Source organism: Aureobasidium pullulans (assembly GCF_000721785.1).
Source record: "Aureobasidium pullulans EXF-150 unplaced genomic scaffold scaffold_3, whole genome shotgun sequence".
Lineage (NCBI taxonomy): Eukaryota > Fungi > Ascomycota > Dothideomycetes > Dothideales > Saccotheciaceae > Aureobasidium > Aureobasidium pullulans.
Window position 1 is genome coordinate 950989 of NW_021941023.1, and position 15117 is coordinate 966105.

At 49.5% G+C, this 15117-nt stretch overlaps 7 protein-coding genes across 7 annotated transcripts; 3 read left to right on the forward strand and 4 right to left on the reverse strand.

The window, feature by feature from the left end:
• The first annotated feature begins 65 nt into the window (after positions 1 to 65).
• M438DRAFT_342886 (para-hydroxybenzoate-polyprenyltransferase Coq2) lies at positions 66 to 1738 on the forward strand. The gene is made up of 2 exons (XM_029904865.1): positions 66 to 167; positions 228 to 1738. The coding sequence occupies exon 2, from the start codon at positions 286 to 288 to the stop codon at positions 1489 to 1491; it is 1206 nt and encodes a 401-aa protein (XP_029763942.1). The 5' UTR covers positions 66 to 167; positions 228 to 285; the 3' UTR covers positions 1492 to 1738.
• Positions 1739 to 2622: 884 nt separating this feature from the next.
• Positions 2623 to 5391, forward strand: M438DRAFT_312624 (uncharacterized protein; the record flags this gene model as incomplete). The annotated part of the gene is made up of 5 exons (XM_029902518.1): positions 2623 to 2837; positions 2888 to 3458; positions 3510 to 3607; positions 3659 to 3746; positions 3800 to 5391. The coding sequence occupies 5 exons, from the start codon at positions 2623 to 2625 to the stop codon at positions 5300 to 5302; spliced, it is 2475 nt and encodes an 824-aa protein (XP_029763943.1). The 3' UTR covers positions 5303 to 5391.
• An 871-nt stretch (positions 5392 to 6262) lies between these two features.
• On the reverse strand, positions 6263 to 6961 carry M438DRAFT_131527 (DUF1754-domain-containing protein). The gene has a single exon (XM_029898830.1). The coding sequence runs from the start codon at positions 6829 to 6831 to the stop codon at positions 6373 to 6375; it is 459 nt and encodes a 152-aa protein (XP_029763944.1). The 5' UTR covers positions 6832 to 6961; the 3' UTR covers positions 6263 to 6372.
• Positions 6962 to 8575: 1614 nt separating this feature from the next.
• On the forward strand, positions 8576 to 9002 carry M438DRAFT_267431 (ribosomal protein L22e; the record flags this gene model as incomplete). Its single annotated transcript, XM_029900184.1, has 2 exons — positions 8576 to 8605; positions 8679 to 9002. Coding segments are annotated over 2 exons (354 nt in total), but the record flags the coding sequence as incomplete, so codon positions are not given.
• A 247-nt stretch (positions 9003 to 9249) lies between these two features.
• Positions 9250 to 11868, reverse strand: M438DRAFT_342890 (acid protease). The gene is made up of 3 exons (XM_029904866.1): positions 11202 to 11868; positions 10663 to 11138; positions 9250 to 10606 (listed from the first exon to the last, which is right to left on the reverse strand). The coding sequence occupies exons 1-3, from the start codon at positions 11384 to 11386 to the stop codon at positions 9456 to 9458; spliced, it is 1812 nt and encodes a 603-aa protein (XP_029763946.1). The 5' UTR covers positions 11387 to 11868; the 3' UTR covers positions 9250 to 9455.
• Positions 11869 to 12149: 281 nt separating this feature from the next.
• On the reverse strand, positions 12150 to 13471 carry M438DRAFT_403106 (Translin). Its single transcript, XM_029909635.1, has 7 exons — positions 13365 to 13471; positions 13267 to 13303; positions 13167 to 13220; positions 12983 to 13116; positions 12804 to 12912; positions 12666 to 12751; positions 12150 to 12608 (listed from the first exon to the last, which is right to left on the reverse strand). The coding sequence occupies exons 1-7, from the start codon at positions 13449 to 13451 to the stop codon at positions 12396 to 12398; spliced, it is 720 nt and encodes a 239-aa protein (XP_029763947.1). The 5' UTR covers positions 13452 to 13471; the 3' UTR covers positions 12150 to 12395.
• A 275-nt stretch (positions 13472 to 13746) lies between these two features.
• On the reverse strand, positions 13747 to 14699 carry M438DRAFT_342892 (mitochondrial import inner membrane translocase-like protein subunit tim9). The gene is made up of 3 exons (XM_029904867.1): positions 14407 to 14699; positions 14284 to 14353; positions 13747 to 14228 (listed from the first exon to the last, which is right to left on the reverse strand). Exons 1-3 carry the CDS (start codon positions 14412 to 14414, stop codon positions 14037 to 14039), a joined length of 270 nt encoding a protein of 89 aa, XP_029763948.1. The 5' UTR covers positions 14415 to 14699; the 3' UTR covers positions 13747 to 14036.
• Positions 14700 to 15117: the final 418 nt, after the last annotated feature.

The following is a 15117-nucleotide window of genomic DNA, read 5'->3' on the forward strand; positions in this document are numbered from 1 at the left end:
AGTTCGAGCCGACCGCCGCTCGGTCCACGAGTCTATTCGCGAATGTCCATGATTGACATTTCCATTTCCACTTCTTCTTGATTGCTGGTATACCATTTCTTTTCGTCATCGCTTTTCGGCGTCTGCTGTTTTGTCTCGCTCCTTGGAACGAATCTCAGCCTCCTTCAGTAGGTGCCATCACTCTCTGCACTTCATCTTTGAGTCGACATGTTGAGCTAGGTCTTCAGTTTTCCTTGCCTTTTTACTGCTCTCCAAATCATGTTGTGTTCTCGGATATCGTCCTCGATGGGCCTCAGACGTCTTGTCAACCCTTCAGTTCTTTCCAAAACAACTTCTGTATCCCGTATTCGCCGTTCTGGTCTCACGCCATCAAGGCATTGGAACTTTGTCAACTTGAACACACGAAATGTCACTTCCAGCTCAAGTTTACCGTCTGCGAGTACGCCACTACCGCCAAAGTCCACCGACCACGGTGCATCTGTACTTCAGCATGAAGCTGGTCTAGATCCAAATCCATCTCCTGTGCGCTACGAGCCTCCAAAGTCTGGCTTTCTCTCCTATCTGCCTGCTTCGTTCGTACCATACGCCGAACTGATCCGGATCGACAAACCAGTAGGCACCTACTATTTGCTCTTCCCGTGTATCTTCAGTACGCTTCTAGCTGCACCCCTAGCTTCTCCGATCACGGCGCCCTCGACAGTCTTGGCCACTTCTGCTCTCTTCGCTACAGGTGCACTAGTCATGCGTGGTGCAGGATGCACCATCAATGACCTTTGGGATCGAAACTTGGATCCCAAAGTCGCTCGAACCCGTCTGAGACCTATCGCACGTGGCGCTGTCTCTCCGGAAGCTGCTATTATCTACACTGGCTGCCAATTGCTGACCGGCTTGGCTGTGCTCTTGCAGTTTCCTTTTGAGTGCTTCTTCTACGCAACGCCTTCTTTGCTGCTGGTATCGACGTACCCTCTCGCAAAACGTGTCACCAATTACCCCCAAGCTGTTCTTGGTCTAACCTTCTCTTGGGGGGCCATCATGGGCTTTCCTGCTTTGGGCGTTGACCTTCTGTCGAATCCAGAAGCACTCACTGCTGCAGCCTGCTTGTATGCCTCTAATATTGCATGGACCATTCTCTATGACATGATCTACGCACACCAAGACATCAAGGACGATGCAAAGGCAGGAATCAAATCCATCGCTCTCCGTCATGAGAAGAACACGAAGGCAGTGTTGAGTGGTCTTGCCATTGTTCACACTACGTTGCTGGCCGCCGCTGGGGCTGCGATTGGAGCTGGTCCTATCTTCTACATTGGTACTTGTGGTGGTGCTCTGCTCACTACTGCAAACATGATCTGGAGAGTGCGTTTGAGCAGCGTGAAGAACTGCTGGTGGTGGTTCAGGAGCGGATGCTGGATGACTGGCGGCGCAATCACTCTGGGCCTCACAGGAGAATATCTTGCTCATTACCTCGGATGGTACGAAGATGAGCCTTGACGGACACCTGGCGATGAACAACATATGTATGTATAGTGTAAGATAGCTGTTTCGAAAAGTTGTTGCAGTTCTGGCTTGCTTGCTCTACATGAAGTACACTTCTTCATGCTTCGAGATATTTCGACTGACACGCTTATACTTGGCATTTCTACAACATTGACTAGTGTTTCTTCCCATTGACACCAAAATTGTGTCAGTGTATCTCCCGCAGAGACGCAGGAAGTGGCGGGGGGCTTGCCGTGCCGATCATCTGTACACAATCGAAAGCCGCACATTGTGGCTTCCACATCTCGTCCTTCTTCTCTCATATGCATGTGAAACCATCAGTCGCACGACATAATGCGGCACGGATCTCAGCCTCATGTGGAAGGGTTAGGAACCGTGGGCCCGCATACTACGAAGACGCTGCTCGTCCATCTCCAGGGTTGTATGCAACGAGCATCGCAAATCACTTATGTGCCTGATTGACGAAATCATCGCTGAAGCTCATCTACCTACGGATATATTTTCAAGGGTCGCACAGCATGGTGAACTGTTTCCTTGCGTTCAGGACTTGCTGTCGCGGACGCACCTTCCATGCGCAATCACGCTCTCGACCCTGCCAATTGGCTCGCCAAACTGCAGTCGCTGAAGCCATCATGCGCCGTGCCGGCCAATAGTGGTGTGAACACCTTTTTAAAGGATTCAGAATTTCGCAGTGGTCGACATCATCCCTACATGTTTATTTTGCATTGTCTTTTGCACGACTCTCTACTCGGCACATATCGAATCGTCGCGCAAACATACAGTTTTTCGCACTATCAACCACAACAGCTGCTGCCATCGCTGGATACCTTCGTTCAAGCCGGAAAGAAGGACATTCAGCCTCAAGCTTGACTGTTGTCGCAATATCTACCGTCAGATTTATTGAGCCTTTTATTCCACTAGACCTGCAGGATTGAGAAGTCGACAAGATCCCTCGTCCCTGGGCAATCGCAATTGAACAAGCTCAATACCTACATTATACCACTCCGACTCTGAGAAGAGAACCCAGCGCCTGGACACAGTCTTGACTGGTAACACCTCTATCATTGCGTAAATTCAAACCCATGTCGCCAGAGACTACCGGCCTTGCTCGACCTTTACATCCAGATGTCGCTGTCGCGATTTGCGACATCATACAAAAGAGCACCTGCGGCCAATGCTCTTGTTGTTGATGCCGATAGACACTATGCAACAGGCGATACGGTACCATGGCATTTCATCCCTAGCATCATTGTCGCATCATTCTTTGCCAGTCTCAGTGGTACCCTGTTGACCGTTGAGTTGCTCCAGAGAAAGCGTTTGGGCAAGTCACTCATGAGCAGGTATGCGTGATCCTGCATTTCTAGATTTTGCGATGCTGACGCTTCATCAGAGTACATCTTTTTGCTTGCTCGGTAAGTATGGGCCTCATCGGCATCTGGTGTATGCACTTCATCGGGAATCGGTCAATCTCCTTGGGAAATGGCGAGAGTCGGCTACAACTTGTCTATAATCCTGGATATACTGGTCTCTCATGTGTATTGCCAGTACTTGGTCTGACTGTGGTCTTCCAAATTGCAGAGATCAGCATCAACTCATTTGTCTTCCGAAGACTTCTTGATACCGCCTGTGGACTTATGGCTGGATTGTCCATTGTCTCCATGCATTATGTTGGGAATCTTGGTGCCTCGAATTATACTCTAACATACCCCAAGCGCTATCTTGTTGCCGCTTGCATCATCGCAGTCGGAGATTCGACCATCGCTCTTGCGCTGTTCTTTCACCTGAAAGAAAGGTGGATCAACGTTCTATGGAAGCGATTTCTCTGTGCACTTTTACTTGCTGTCGGAGTATGTGGCATGCACTTCACAGCATCGATTGGCTGCCGATACGAGCTCAAGCGCGTACCTTCGGAGGAAGCGCCCAATGCGAGGAACATACCGGTCATTGTGGCAGCCACCATGGTAAGTCTTATCTTACGCAAGTCTCAGATACGTTAATTGATTTAGTTACAGTGTTTCGTAGCAGCGGTATCTTGTCTCATGATCCTGTTTTACGTTCAATACCGCAATACGATACTTGCGAACAGAGCACAGCATATGATGCTGGCATGGTACATATATGCTTGGTGTATTCAAGATGTGTTTTGACTGACTATGTGCAGCGCCTACTTCGATGAACACGGTAATATCATGGTCACGAATGAAGGAACTCTGCCTTCGCAAAGGATTGCTAAGCGATTTGTGATTCAGGTAGGCAGGTTTTGGTACAATGGCTCTGAGATAAAGGTTAACATCTTGAGCAGAAATTCGACGACCATTTTGGCATTCACCATCCCGTCTTCTTCTGGATTTGGAAAGTGTCCAATGACTGGGCCAGTGTCATGGATCTGATCCCTAGGATGCGTGCTCACCTACATAGAACATCTGTCTACTCTGGACAAAACACAGCAACATCGAGCAGGAGTAGCATTTACGACGAAGAGAGCTACCACGATTCGACCATCTTGTTTAGAGAAGGTTATTGTGTGGCAGCAGCAGATCTCGCAGAACAGCTTCAAAAGCCGCTGGACCAGATTGGTCCTCTCTACGATCAGGTGTTGGGTACGGGTCTTCTCACGGCCTATCAAAATGGCATCAGGACCCTAGATAACGGCGGTAGCCAACAATCCGCGATTTTTGAAAAGGGCCAGCTTTTATTCTATGCTCGAAGGCTGACTTGTTTGGAAATGGATCACTACATTGCAGCTGGTTTCAGGTTTGCTCCATTCAATCGCGTTGAGAGTGTGATTGCAAACACGATGCAAATCCCTGTCGGTCTCCTTGCGATACAGATGCAGCGTGTGCAGGATTATGCATACAGAGTCAGTGTACCTTCTCCACCAAAACAAGGTACCTACTTCGTCTGCTTTGCTGCTCTTGCTCGAATTCGCGATAGTTTCCGAGTTCTCGTACCACTCGATCGCCAGGATGATTTACCAGACGTCCAGGTGTCGCCACATAATTTGAACACGGGTCAGTTGGATTATCTCAAGCGCTATACTGGTTGGACGGCTGAAAGGGTTATCCGCGACCTCAGGCTGAAAGAACAGAATTGGGATGTGCTTGAAGACGGCGAAGAAAAGGCGTTCATCATCATGCTTCGAACCGCACTCGCATCATTAACGACCAAACTTGGGGAACGATGGCTCATGGACCTCGTTTTTTGTGCAGAGCCAACCATGCTTCGCTATGGAGCTACCAAGGCACAAAGAGATGGCATGACGATGGTATTTGGCTTCACCAGACTGGTGGACATTCACCAGCCAGCTCGCAAACTCCCCGCTGGTCTTACGCTCGCCAACTGGGATCTTGTGAGAATGCGACAACACTACTATCCAGGGTGTAACGATCACGGCCGGATCCGAAGAGAGATCCACGCTGAGTTTGGACCTCTACTCACCAAACACGAAGCGGTTGCTCGATCAGAAGACCGACGTGTCAAATCTCGTAAGATTAGTAGAACACGATCAGCACTTTCAGAGGACAGTGATGTACTGAAACCGGACTCATGGCTGGAAGGCGGACACTTGGAGGCAAGAAGAGGCTCCATTGACTCAATCATCGAGCATTCTCAGCCGTGGGGCGGTATCCTCGCGACTACAAACACAGTGATCGAAGGAAGGTCCAAGTCAGGCATCGAGTTGCGCAACTTGACACCTCAGGTTACGGCAGGAGCTTCGGCAACTTTGAAGACGAAGGAGCCCAAGACCTATGTGGATTGTCTCTATGAGCAGGCGAAGAGTCACGCATGCCGTTCCATGTGTTGATGGAGATTCATGGTCGGTGTGCCTTTTGGGTCTGACTCCTGAGTTGATTATGTATTCTTATGTCTGTAGCCTGTACCTCCTGCGACTCCAATCTTCTCCTGCTCAAGCATGTGCAGCTATTTGACCTCCCTCGATGTACAATTGTGAAAGTAGTGGCTACCTATCTGGACAGGGTGACCCCACATGTCAGCATTCCCGAGTCAATATATGAGCAGCAGTGTTTGGGATAGCATCAATTTCTGGAATAGCTAGCCACTCGGTAAATATCTCTGAGATGTAAAAGGCGCTAGGATGTTAGTATATCGCTGGCAACCATGTTGTTGCGGATCAATCTTCCATATGTTTCGTCCTCTAGCCAAAAAAAAAAAACATGGCCCGAGGCTGAGAATGCACATTGGGAGTGAAAGCTAACTGAAGTCGAGCGTCCCTTGGTACTTGCCTTCTTGTTGTCCTCTTTACACATGACGTGTGTATTTCTAGCAAATACCACATCAGAGTAGGGTTTCCTCACTGACCCTTTCCTTCACAAGGCAAAAGGGGCATGGTGACCATCTCCAATTTGGTTGGAATATATTCACAAGCGACGCCAGTGCTCTGCAGTTCCCTAGACAGTCGATTGGCCAGTTCTAGTATGGATTGAATGCGGGACAGAATGCACTGTGCTATCGCTGTATGTATGAAATGATGGCACGAGTGACTGGACAGACGAAAGTACGTTCGAATGACTAGCTTGGTCGCGATGGGTATTTGATATGTGGGTACTCCTTTGCTTGCTATCGATATATTCTGGCTCTTGTACTGGCTCTTGCATTGTCTTTCTGACTGGTATGGTGAGTCGGGGCGACACATGAGCGATCTACTTGACGTGACGGGTTGATGTCCGTGATATTTGCGCCAGCGTGTGTATGCGCGCAATAGCTTCTCGAGAGGCGCGACTCTTGTGAGCGTATGTATTTGCGAAGATGTAGCTCGATGAGCAGGTTGCGGATCGGCGTGCCGTGGTCGTTGGAAAGACCCTTCGACCGGAGATGAGTGGGCTGGCAGAGGCGCCAGCAGACGGAGGGAAAGTGTTATCCAGGACCGATGCGAGGCATGTCGTGGTGCTCGCTGAGAGTCGACAGGTACTTGTTCAACTCTTCTACACGTTCCTTGTGAGTCTTGACACCTTCGCGCATCAAGCGCTCCTCAAGCTGTACTCTCGTCAGCATCTCTATCGCGACCAGCAGTAGCAGTCGGGCACTTACGCGCTTCCGCCTTGTCTCTTCATGTCGTCTTTCATACTCCGTCTTGCCATCATCAGAAATCAAACTCTCCTCCTTGTTCTTCTCCCTCTGCTCAAGGTCGGTGGTGTTCTCTGGGTCGGTTGCCGTGTCTTTGGCGGGAGTTGCTTCTTTGGAAGCTGATGAAGCTGCGGCGACGGCGGTGGATTTGGACGACGACTTCTTCTTGCGCTTCTTGTCTATACCGGCATTTTTGGCGCCCTTGAGTTTGAGTCCGCCGCCTGCGGACGTGTATTCGGATGAGGGCATGACTGGCGTACAGGAAGGAAGGTTTGAAGATGATGGCGGAGATGCTTTGGCTGACGGGCAGCTTGCGACAACCGCTTTGCCAGGCACTATCACAAGAGGAACAGAGGCAGACAGTAACGGACTGAGAATCTATGAATGGACAGTATTACTAGCTATATACAGAGAAGGCGCAAATGGAAAGATCATGGTTGCGCGCGGGATAGCCACGCGTGCATTTGCTGCCGGGCAGCTGTAGAGCAGTCGTCGACAAAACGAATCATCACGACTCTAGATAGACAGGGCACCACACCAGCAGTTGCATGGAGATGAGACAGCACTGCTCGATGCTCTGATGAACCAGCCGTGATCGTAGCAACTGGTAGAGATACATACGCGTGACAGCAATGTCAACAAACGCCATCACAACAGACCCACAGGAGGCCATCAGAGCTCCTCCATACCATCCAAGTCACAACAAACAAGAGCTCTTCTTCAAAGACCAGCAGTAAAGCCAGATCATTCAATGAAAAGATGGGTACAATGTGATGAACACAAAGTGTGAGAGAAAAAATTGCAGAAGTGGAGGCCCCGAAGGACATCCATGAGAAGTCTTGTACGCGCTGTGCAATGCATCAAGTCTTCTCAGAAGTATCGCCTTCATGATCGCGAACTTCCCTCCAAGGTAAGTATGAAAGAAAGAAAGTCAGGTTTGAGTGTGGGTGAAAAGTGCTTTTAACGATCTTGCCGGGCCTGTGCTCAGCTTCGTGCTTACTAAGTGTGCTTACTAAGCAAAGGAGTGGAAGGTTCCATGGAGGACGAGGTGGTGAGAGCCAGAGTGAAGGGAGCACTCATTGAAGGAAGCAGTGAAGCCGGGGGAAGGGACTTGAAGTAAGGCAGGATTTCAAGCGTTGTTGGGAGCAGTGAAGCAGAAAAAGCAGACTGAACCACCGTCCACACTTGCTCTTTCCTACTCTTCTCCAAGTAGGTACAGCATGTTCTGATAGTCTCTGACTTCTCTCAAGATTTGTTGTCTACACAGCTTTCTACATATGGAAGACTCAAAAAGGGGATCAAGACCATCCCTGTCATGAGCAGTCATCGGTCTTATATCCTGTACCAATGCACGATGATATTCGAATTGGTCTAGCTGCCCATTGAGATCTGCTGCCTGAGAAGCTCTCACTGGACAGTGCATCGATATTGAAAATGATTGTGCTTTTCGATGGCTTGCTTGTCAGTGATAGCAGGTGATGGGAGTGACCGAGAAGACAGGTGATGGTACAGAGTCAAGCCATTGGGGAGAGCTGGAACCTATAGCTCTTGGAGAGAAGCAGTGCATTGCCTTCATCGTTGCAATTGAAGTGAAAGGCACTCGTGAGATAGACAGTGTTCACACCATCTTCGTGTTCTCACTGTGCAATGGTCGTCTCAGAGAAGGCTCGAGAGGTCGAGTTCATCAAAGCATCCAAACCCCGGAATCAACCGCTAAGCGAACCTCTGCCGCGCACAGACCGCAATTCCTCGGTCGGCGCGAAAAGCCATCCACGAGCGACGGATCCTTTTTTCTCCTCTCTTCAAGCGTAGGATATTCATCTCTTTGCGCCCACTACAACTCCTCGTCCCTCCAACCCCCCAACGACAAATCAACACCGTCAAAATGGTTGCTGCCACCGTATGTGATTGAAATCCAAAACCGCTTTGCTGTTCTTGTAAAGACAGTAGGCTGAGATTGTTCAAAATGTAGAAGCCCACCGCCACCAAGGGTGCTAAGAAGACCCAGAAGGTCACCAAGAAGGTACGTCCATCACTGCTGATACTCCTGCGCAACAATCAATCGATGGAAGAAACTAACGTCGCTCCCAAAACAGTTCATCATCAACGCTTCCCAGCCCACCAACGACAAGATCTTCGACCCTTCTGCCTTCACCACCTTCCTCCAGTCCCGCATCAAGGTCGACGGCCTCACCGGCAACCTCGGCGAGCGCATCACCGTCACCAACCTCAACGACGGCAAGATCGAGGTCGTCGCCCACCAGGAGTTCTCCGGTCGCTACCTCAAGTACCTGACAAAGAAGTTCCTCAAGAAGCAGCAGCTCCGTGACTGGCTCCGCGTCGTCTCCACCTCCAAGGGTGTTTACGAGCTCCGCTTCTACAACGTCGTTGGCGAGAACGAGGAGGAGGATGACGAGTAAACTTTTCGCTCAATATTGAAAAATTTGAGATGACCAAAAAGTTCTTTCGTCCTTTTGAGGGAAATCATGATGGATGGATTCATATCGTATTAGATACCCCAGCAATTCATCTCTTCCCGCAAACCTTTGTTCTACCAAGTTCTTCTTGATGATGCCTCGTGTTTTGTGTTTGACAAAGCCTTCAATTCAACTCTTCATTTCCCAGTCTACGATCACGAAAAGGACAAGTCAAGATTGATAGTCGAGGCATTTGAATGAAAGAAATATTGTCGTGAGCATGTATTCTTCGGTATACTATTCACAGGAATTGCACCATATCCCACCCGTCCTTCCTTCCCATAAATCTCCACCGTGATATCACTAAACAAAAACCAGCCCTCCCATATAAACACCATATTGACAACCGAGATCTTCCCTGAAATCATGAACAAAAAAAAACAAGAAAAGCAACATCTAGTATCCTTGCATCTGCAGATACCTCTTCTCGTCACCTCTATCGTCACCAGAATCCCAGCTCTGGCGCCTTGTGTCGGGCTCCAGTTCATGCAATTGTGTCGCTGTTGCGTCCATCTCGAAGATTGGTTCGTTATTTCCCTCCATCTCGAAAGTGTTTTGCGGAAGCTTGCCGTAGAATTCGTGGTGCCCTCCAGCAGCGTCCAGCTCTCCACGCCATGGCGCATCCATCTCGGCTGCGTTAGGCTTGCTTGCTCCAGCAATTTCGTGGATTTGTCTTGAGCTGTCTAACTCGCCACCAGTGGGTGTGCTGATGCCAGCGTGAGGATCTTCCTTGACCGGTGATGAAGGACCAGAGGGTGTTTGTGCTGCTGCCAACGACTTGGCTTCGAGTTCGACAGCTGCATGCTTCTTCTGTTGCTTCTTGCGACGCATGAACCAGAGAGCTCCGGCAAGGATTGCGATGATGGCAAGAACACCAATCACAATACCGGCGATGGCGCCACCACTGATACCACCGCTGCCACTGTTGGGGTTTTTGAAGTCCGTAGACAGGATGGTGCGAATGTCTGATGCGGAGTTCTGCTCCCAAACACAAGGAGCAACTGTGAAGTTGCGGCGTTCGTAATCAGCTGCAACATATGCTTCTTGCAGGAAGGCACGACCCAAAGTGTATTGAGTGTCGTTCGCCGCACGTCTGAGAGGGAAATAGCGAGTCGAGTTGGCGACATAAGGATAAGAGATCTCCAAATCCATCGCAGCATAAGGCAAAGTGATGTCGACAGTTTGGCCGCCAGAGTTGGACTGTCCAAGGGTAAGTGTGATCGACTTGTTCAGCGCCAGAAGACTCTGATGCATAGTGTCGTTAACAATATAACGTGAATAGTACTCGTCATAAACAAGGCCGAATGCATTCTCGAATGCCGTACAGACAGATTCCGGCAACCAGAGTTCTGCAACAGTTGAATCGATCAAGGCATAGAATGCGTCAGACGTATTCGACAGTCCAGCACTACCAGTAGTGATGGACTGCACTCCAACCAGAAGATCTCGAGACACGTCGGAACCAAATGGAATTGTCAAGTTAGTGGGCTCGAACTTGGATTGATCGTAACCTCCCAGGACGAGACTACCATACACTCCCGAGAAACCTGTTCAGTATCAGCCTTCTTCATCGCAATTCCTCCTGCATTTTAGCAAGACTTACGGTATTGGTTTCCAGCGGTGTATCCCCAACTCAAACTTGGGATAGTGTTGTTGTTCTTCAGTTGGGTCATGAAACTAGGCTGGGGATCCGTATAAGTTGTGAAATTGGCAGGTTGAGGGTTGATTCCAAAAGTTCCAAGCCAAAAGTCAAACGTAGCCATGTTTGCAATGGTGCTGTGCTGTACCGTAGGTAGTCCTGAGCCCTGCCATCCCAATGTGACGGTGTCGAAACCATAGTTTGCCTCATCATCCAATCCTAAAGCCATCTCGTTTGGCAGTCCTAGCTGAAAGATGGAATTGGGAACCCATGTGAGGGATTGGTTGGTCAAGAACAGTTCGCCGCGGGACTCTTCGCATCCAGTTATTGTTCCTGCTGGGCATCCCAGTGGCCTAACGGTCCAAGTTGTGTATCCATTTGTTGAGATAAAGGCTCGGATGTTTTGCGCCGGCGTGCCAACCTGAAGTGGGAACGATGACCTGCCACACTATAAGCCTCTGTTCCTTCTTCCGACCTCTCCTACTCGTCACTCATGATCGTACCATGGTCCATCAGCTCCATCCCAGTATTGCGATGCCTCCACATTGATGGGGAGGGGGATTTCCGTTGTGTTTGCTCTCTTTTCCAATCGTTGTGCCGGGAGTATGCTTCTTGCCACGCTAGAGAAGTCGTATGAGGCGGCGGACTCGAGAAAAAGAGCGCTCAGCGCGGCGGTTTGGAAGCGCATGACCGGCGGTGCGCGTGACGGACGATTGGATGCGGATTATGTGTGTTGCGTGATTATGAGATGTATTACCACTGTCGACAAAAGAGAGAAGAACCACGAGGAAAGAATATTAAAATTTGCTTATGAGATAACGAGAGATGGGTTCATGAACAAGGGTGTAATGGAAGATGTGAAACAAGAAGAAGGAAAGAAGAGCTGCCCTCTGTCGCCCCTAATACGAGCGAGCGAGCGAGCCACACGACTTGACTCTGAGCTTCTACGTCGCTGGGCGAAAAGACGACGAAACTCTGATCTTGAAGAACGGCGGCCCCGGATTCTTTGGCGCTCTGGCCCTAGAAACGGATGCCTTTGGAGCCGAATGCTGTCGGTATTGCTCGGTCGGCGTGGGAAGAGGACTTGACGAGTCTGTCGCTTGTCGCATGGAGAGAAGATCGCGCACACATCGCACCTGTCACAGACATCATTGACTCGATTTCCAGGGCACGATCTTCTGTTCGTCTCGTGCGTTCGCAGAGCCACGAGCATGCACGAACAACGGACGAGCAAAGATCGCTGCTTGGCTTCGTCATAACATCTCCTTTTGGACCTTTCGCTTCACCCGGATACGAGAGGCCCAGGGTCTCAAAATAAATAGCAAAGCTTGGCTCGAGAAAAGGCAGAAATGAGCCAATCACAGCAATCGTGGAAGACCTCACACATTTGACCGAGTGCTGCTGAAACATACCATGCCCATCGTGATCAACAACCAACAATTGATTGTTTTGCGAGATCGCCTCATTGATTTGGGTCGAAAACCATAATGATTTTTTTGATAAGAGAACGGTTCTGTTCGGCGGGACAACGAGAACGCCACAAGCATATTGTGCCATACTCCCTCGCACGGGAATAAGCTTGGAAGCATATACTGCGGCTTTGGCAACTGCATAGCTAGCTTTTCTATCCTCGTATGCTTAACACTGTATAGAAGCCGCACGCGGCCTTTGGTTCATTTGCCGGTGGTAAAAGGTATCTATTCCTTAGGAGTAAGACCCCTGAGACTGAGGTCATAGACTACATCCTCAACTTCCTTGACGCGGTACTTGATACCATCAGATCTCTTGCGAAGAGAGTCGTTCTTGAGGTTCAAGATCTGGAAGCCGGCATGGAGGTGCTTGATGAACTTTGCAATGTGGACAGGACGTGAGTAATCACCTTGAGTGACACTGTTGCGAGCAAGGCGTGCCTATCGAGAGTGTTAGCTTGTCAACCCTCCACTGGAAACGAATTCGTGGCAGTTTACCAGCTCATCGATCAGGGAGATTAGCGATTGGAGATATTCCTCGATAGTCAGATGGAAAACGTCTCTATCCTTGACGTTGACAGGAACTGCTTCATGTTAGCTTTTGTTCTTTTCGAGGGGGCGACCCTATCTCCTTACTGTTCATGATCTTGCCAACTTCTTCGATGGTCAAAAGACGGCCATCCTGAGATCCTGAACCAACATCCGAGAACCCACCAAGGTATCCACACAGGAGAATCGAGAAAGACTGTGATTCGTAAGCTTTGATGGAACGAAAGGCGATATAAGGCATTGATAGAAGAAAGCCTTTAACTTACAGCGTCTTGCACATGTCTTGTCCACATGCCATTGTACTTGTAGTAGGGGTACTTTGATGCAGCATCAGAGAGCTTGGCAATCGACTCAACCTCCTTGTTGATGGATTCCTGGGCGGAAGAAACGACAGCGGGGACTGGTAGAAAGTCAGAAAAAGCTACTGATGGCGGTGATGCTGCTACTGACGCTCGCTATTGCTCGACGAATGTGCACGAGAAAGAATTGCTTGAGTTGATCGGTCTGAAGCCAAGTCAGCATAATTTCTAAGACTTTGGAAAATACCGACCTTGTTTTTCAAGAGTTTGCACGATTTCACGGATTGACTTGATGCGCCTGTTAGTCCAGCGCCTGCAAATGATAGGAAAATCGTCCAGGTATACTTACATCTCTGACTTCAGTCTCTTCATCAATCTTCTTTTGCAGGCTCTCAAAGATCTGAGGCTGCAGCAGTCCTTGTGCGCCCTCTGACATGATGGCGATGGGGTTTGGTGTGATGGTAGTCGAGGTGTTTGGTCTCTGTTTCTCGTAGGCAAAATGTGTGGAGAGCAAAGCTTCGACTACATCATCACGGTGACACGCGCAACAAAAATTGAAGAATACTTCTGAAAGAAGATGAAGCTCTCATTAACGCACGCAAAGCACTTGGGGAAACTCTGTTCAATATTGATGCAGTTTGCATGTTTCGTCCAATGTCAAAGAATCACATAGAGGCAATATTTCAGGCACGATCGTTCAAAGATTGAGATGTGCACACACTGCTCAGGTATGAGTGGAAATTGGAGTTTGTTTTCATTGTTCAGCGTGCCCGTCTTTTTCAAACAGAACATTGTGGTGGTGGTATACGCCAGGAAGCATGCACTGCATGCCGTCCAGTCCCATCCTTACTTACGGGACCTCAGCACAGCGGACTTCTACGGTCATCCGAGGCTGCATCGCGACTCAAAGTTCGTGTTCTTCATTCTCTTTTGTACAGGCTGCTTATATGCAGCAGTGGAGTGGCCGGTTGTTGGGTGGTATTGAGATGGTAGGAAATTTCGAGTGGGCGGAGGAAGCGATTTATCGCATGAGACCACCGGACTGAGCCATGGCAGCATTTTGCTCCTGGAATCTTTGACCAAGGCGCTCAGAGCCCTTGATGAACTTGTCGACGCAGCGCATGGTGCAGCCCTCCTCCTTGGATGAGAGCTTGGCCGAGGTGAAGTCATCGACACAGTGCTCGAAGCAGCGCTGAACAAGGTTGCTGTACATCTAAGGTGATATTCAGCGGGTGATCGCATCAAGGAATAGTCGAGGAAGATCGTACGTTCATGAACTGCGACATCTGCTTCTTCTCCATGCGCATGGCGAGTTCGCGCTGCTCGTTGGCGTTGAGACTGCAGTAGGGTCAGAGGCGAATTTCAGCAAAGCGCAGGTGGATGTGATATACCCGTCCATTTTGGCAGTGTGTGTGTAATTAGTGTGTTGAAGGGGGGAAAAGGTCGCGGTATTGATACAATGCTCGAATGAATCTTTCTCATGCGCTCGAGAAGCTGCAAGCAGCAAGACCGCCGACGAAGCTCAATCCACACGTGCGGGCCTTTCCGAACGTCACAAGTTTTACTTGCGAAGATCCCCGAACCTGCCTCCTTGACCGCCCTCATCTTCTTCGTTTAGATGGGAGAATATAAAAGATCTACAGGATAGATTGGAATTCTTTACAAGCCTCAACTCTCATCCTATGTGCGCTTGGTGTGATGCAGCCTGTTCTTTCGAAGAGCAGCAATTTGAACCGTCCACGGCCGCGTCACAGCACCGATGGCATGGCATGGCATGGCCGTTGACCGACGCTTGAAAGCAGGCGGCTATAAATAAACAAAGTGCTCTCGTGCAATGGACACAGCCCGTCGTCAGCAGACAGATTGACTGTATATAGTGTAGATGACCCCGACCGAGTGTGTCTATCTGCTCTCGTGTCTCTCTCCGCATCTACTCCACATTCTTGGATGGCACTATTCGCTAGCACGTCCGTCGTCCAAGGCTCGCAGCGTGACTGCCATGTTGTGTTGCGGTATAAGTGGCTGGCGCGCCAAGCATGTCAATATAAAGGCAGCAGCAGCATCGAGCTCATTCAGCCGGTGCAAACCTGCTTTTGCGACCG

Excerpts from the sequence above, each read along its gene's own strand:
- M438DRAFT_342886 (XM_029904865.1), top strand. The coding sequence starts at position 286 with ATGGGCCTCAGACGTCTTGTCAACCCTTCAGTTCTTTCCAAAACAACT.
- M438DRAFT_131527 (XM_029898830.1), bottom strand. The coding sequence starts at position 6,831 with ATGCCCTCATCCGAATACACGTCCGCAGGCGGCGGACTCAAACTCAAG.
- M438DRAFT_342890 (XM_029904866.1), bottom strand. The coding sequence starts at position 11,386 with ATGCGCTTCCAAACCGCCGCGCTGAGCGCTCTTTTTCTCGAGTCCGCC. Across the intron at positions 11,139-11,201 it reads GATGGAGCTGATGGACCATG|GTCATCGTTCCCACTTCAGG; the intron begins GTACGATCATGA and ends ATAGTGTGGCAG. Across the intron at positions 10,607-10,662 it reads CACCGCTGGAAACCAATACC|GTTTCTCGGGAGTGTATGGT; the intron begins GTAAGTCTTGCT and ends GATACTGAACAG.
- M438DRAFT_403106 (XM_029909635.1), bottom strand. The coding sequence starts at position 13,451 with ATGTCAGAGGGCGCACAAGGACTGCTGCAGCCTCAGATCTTTGAGAGC. Across the intron at positions 12,913-12,982 it reads CAAGACATGTGCAAGACGCT|TCTTTCTCGATTCTCCTGTG; the intron begins GTAAGTTAAAGG and ends TACGAATCACAG. Across the intron at positions 12,609-12,665 it reads TCTCCCTGATCGATGAGCTG|GCACGCCTTGCTCGCAACAG; the intron begins GTAAACTGCCAC and ends CACTCTCGATAG.
- M438DRAFT_342892 (XM_029904867.1), bottom strand. Across the intron at positions 14,229-14,283 it reads AGATGTCGCAGTTCATGAAC|ATGTACAGCAACCTTGTTCA; the intron begins GTACGATCTTCC and ends ATATCACCTTAG.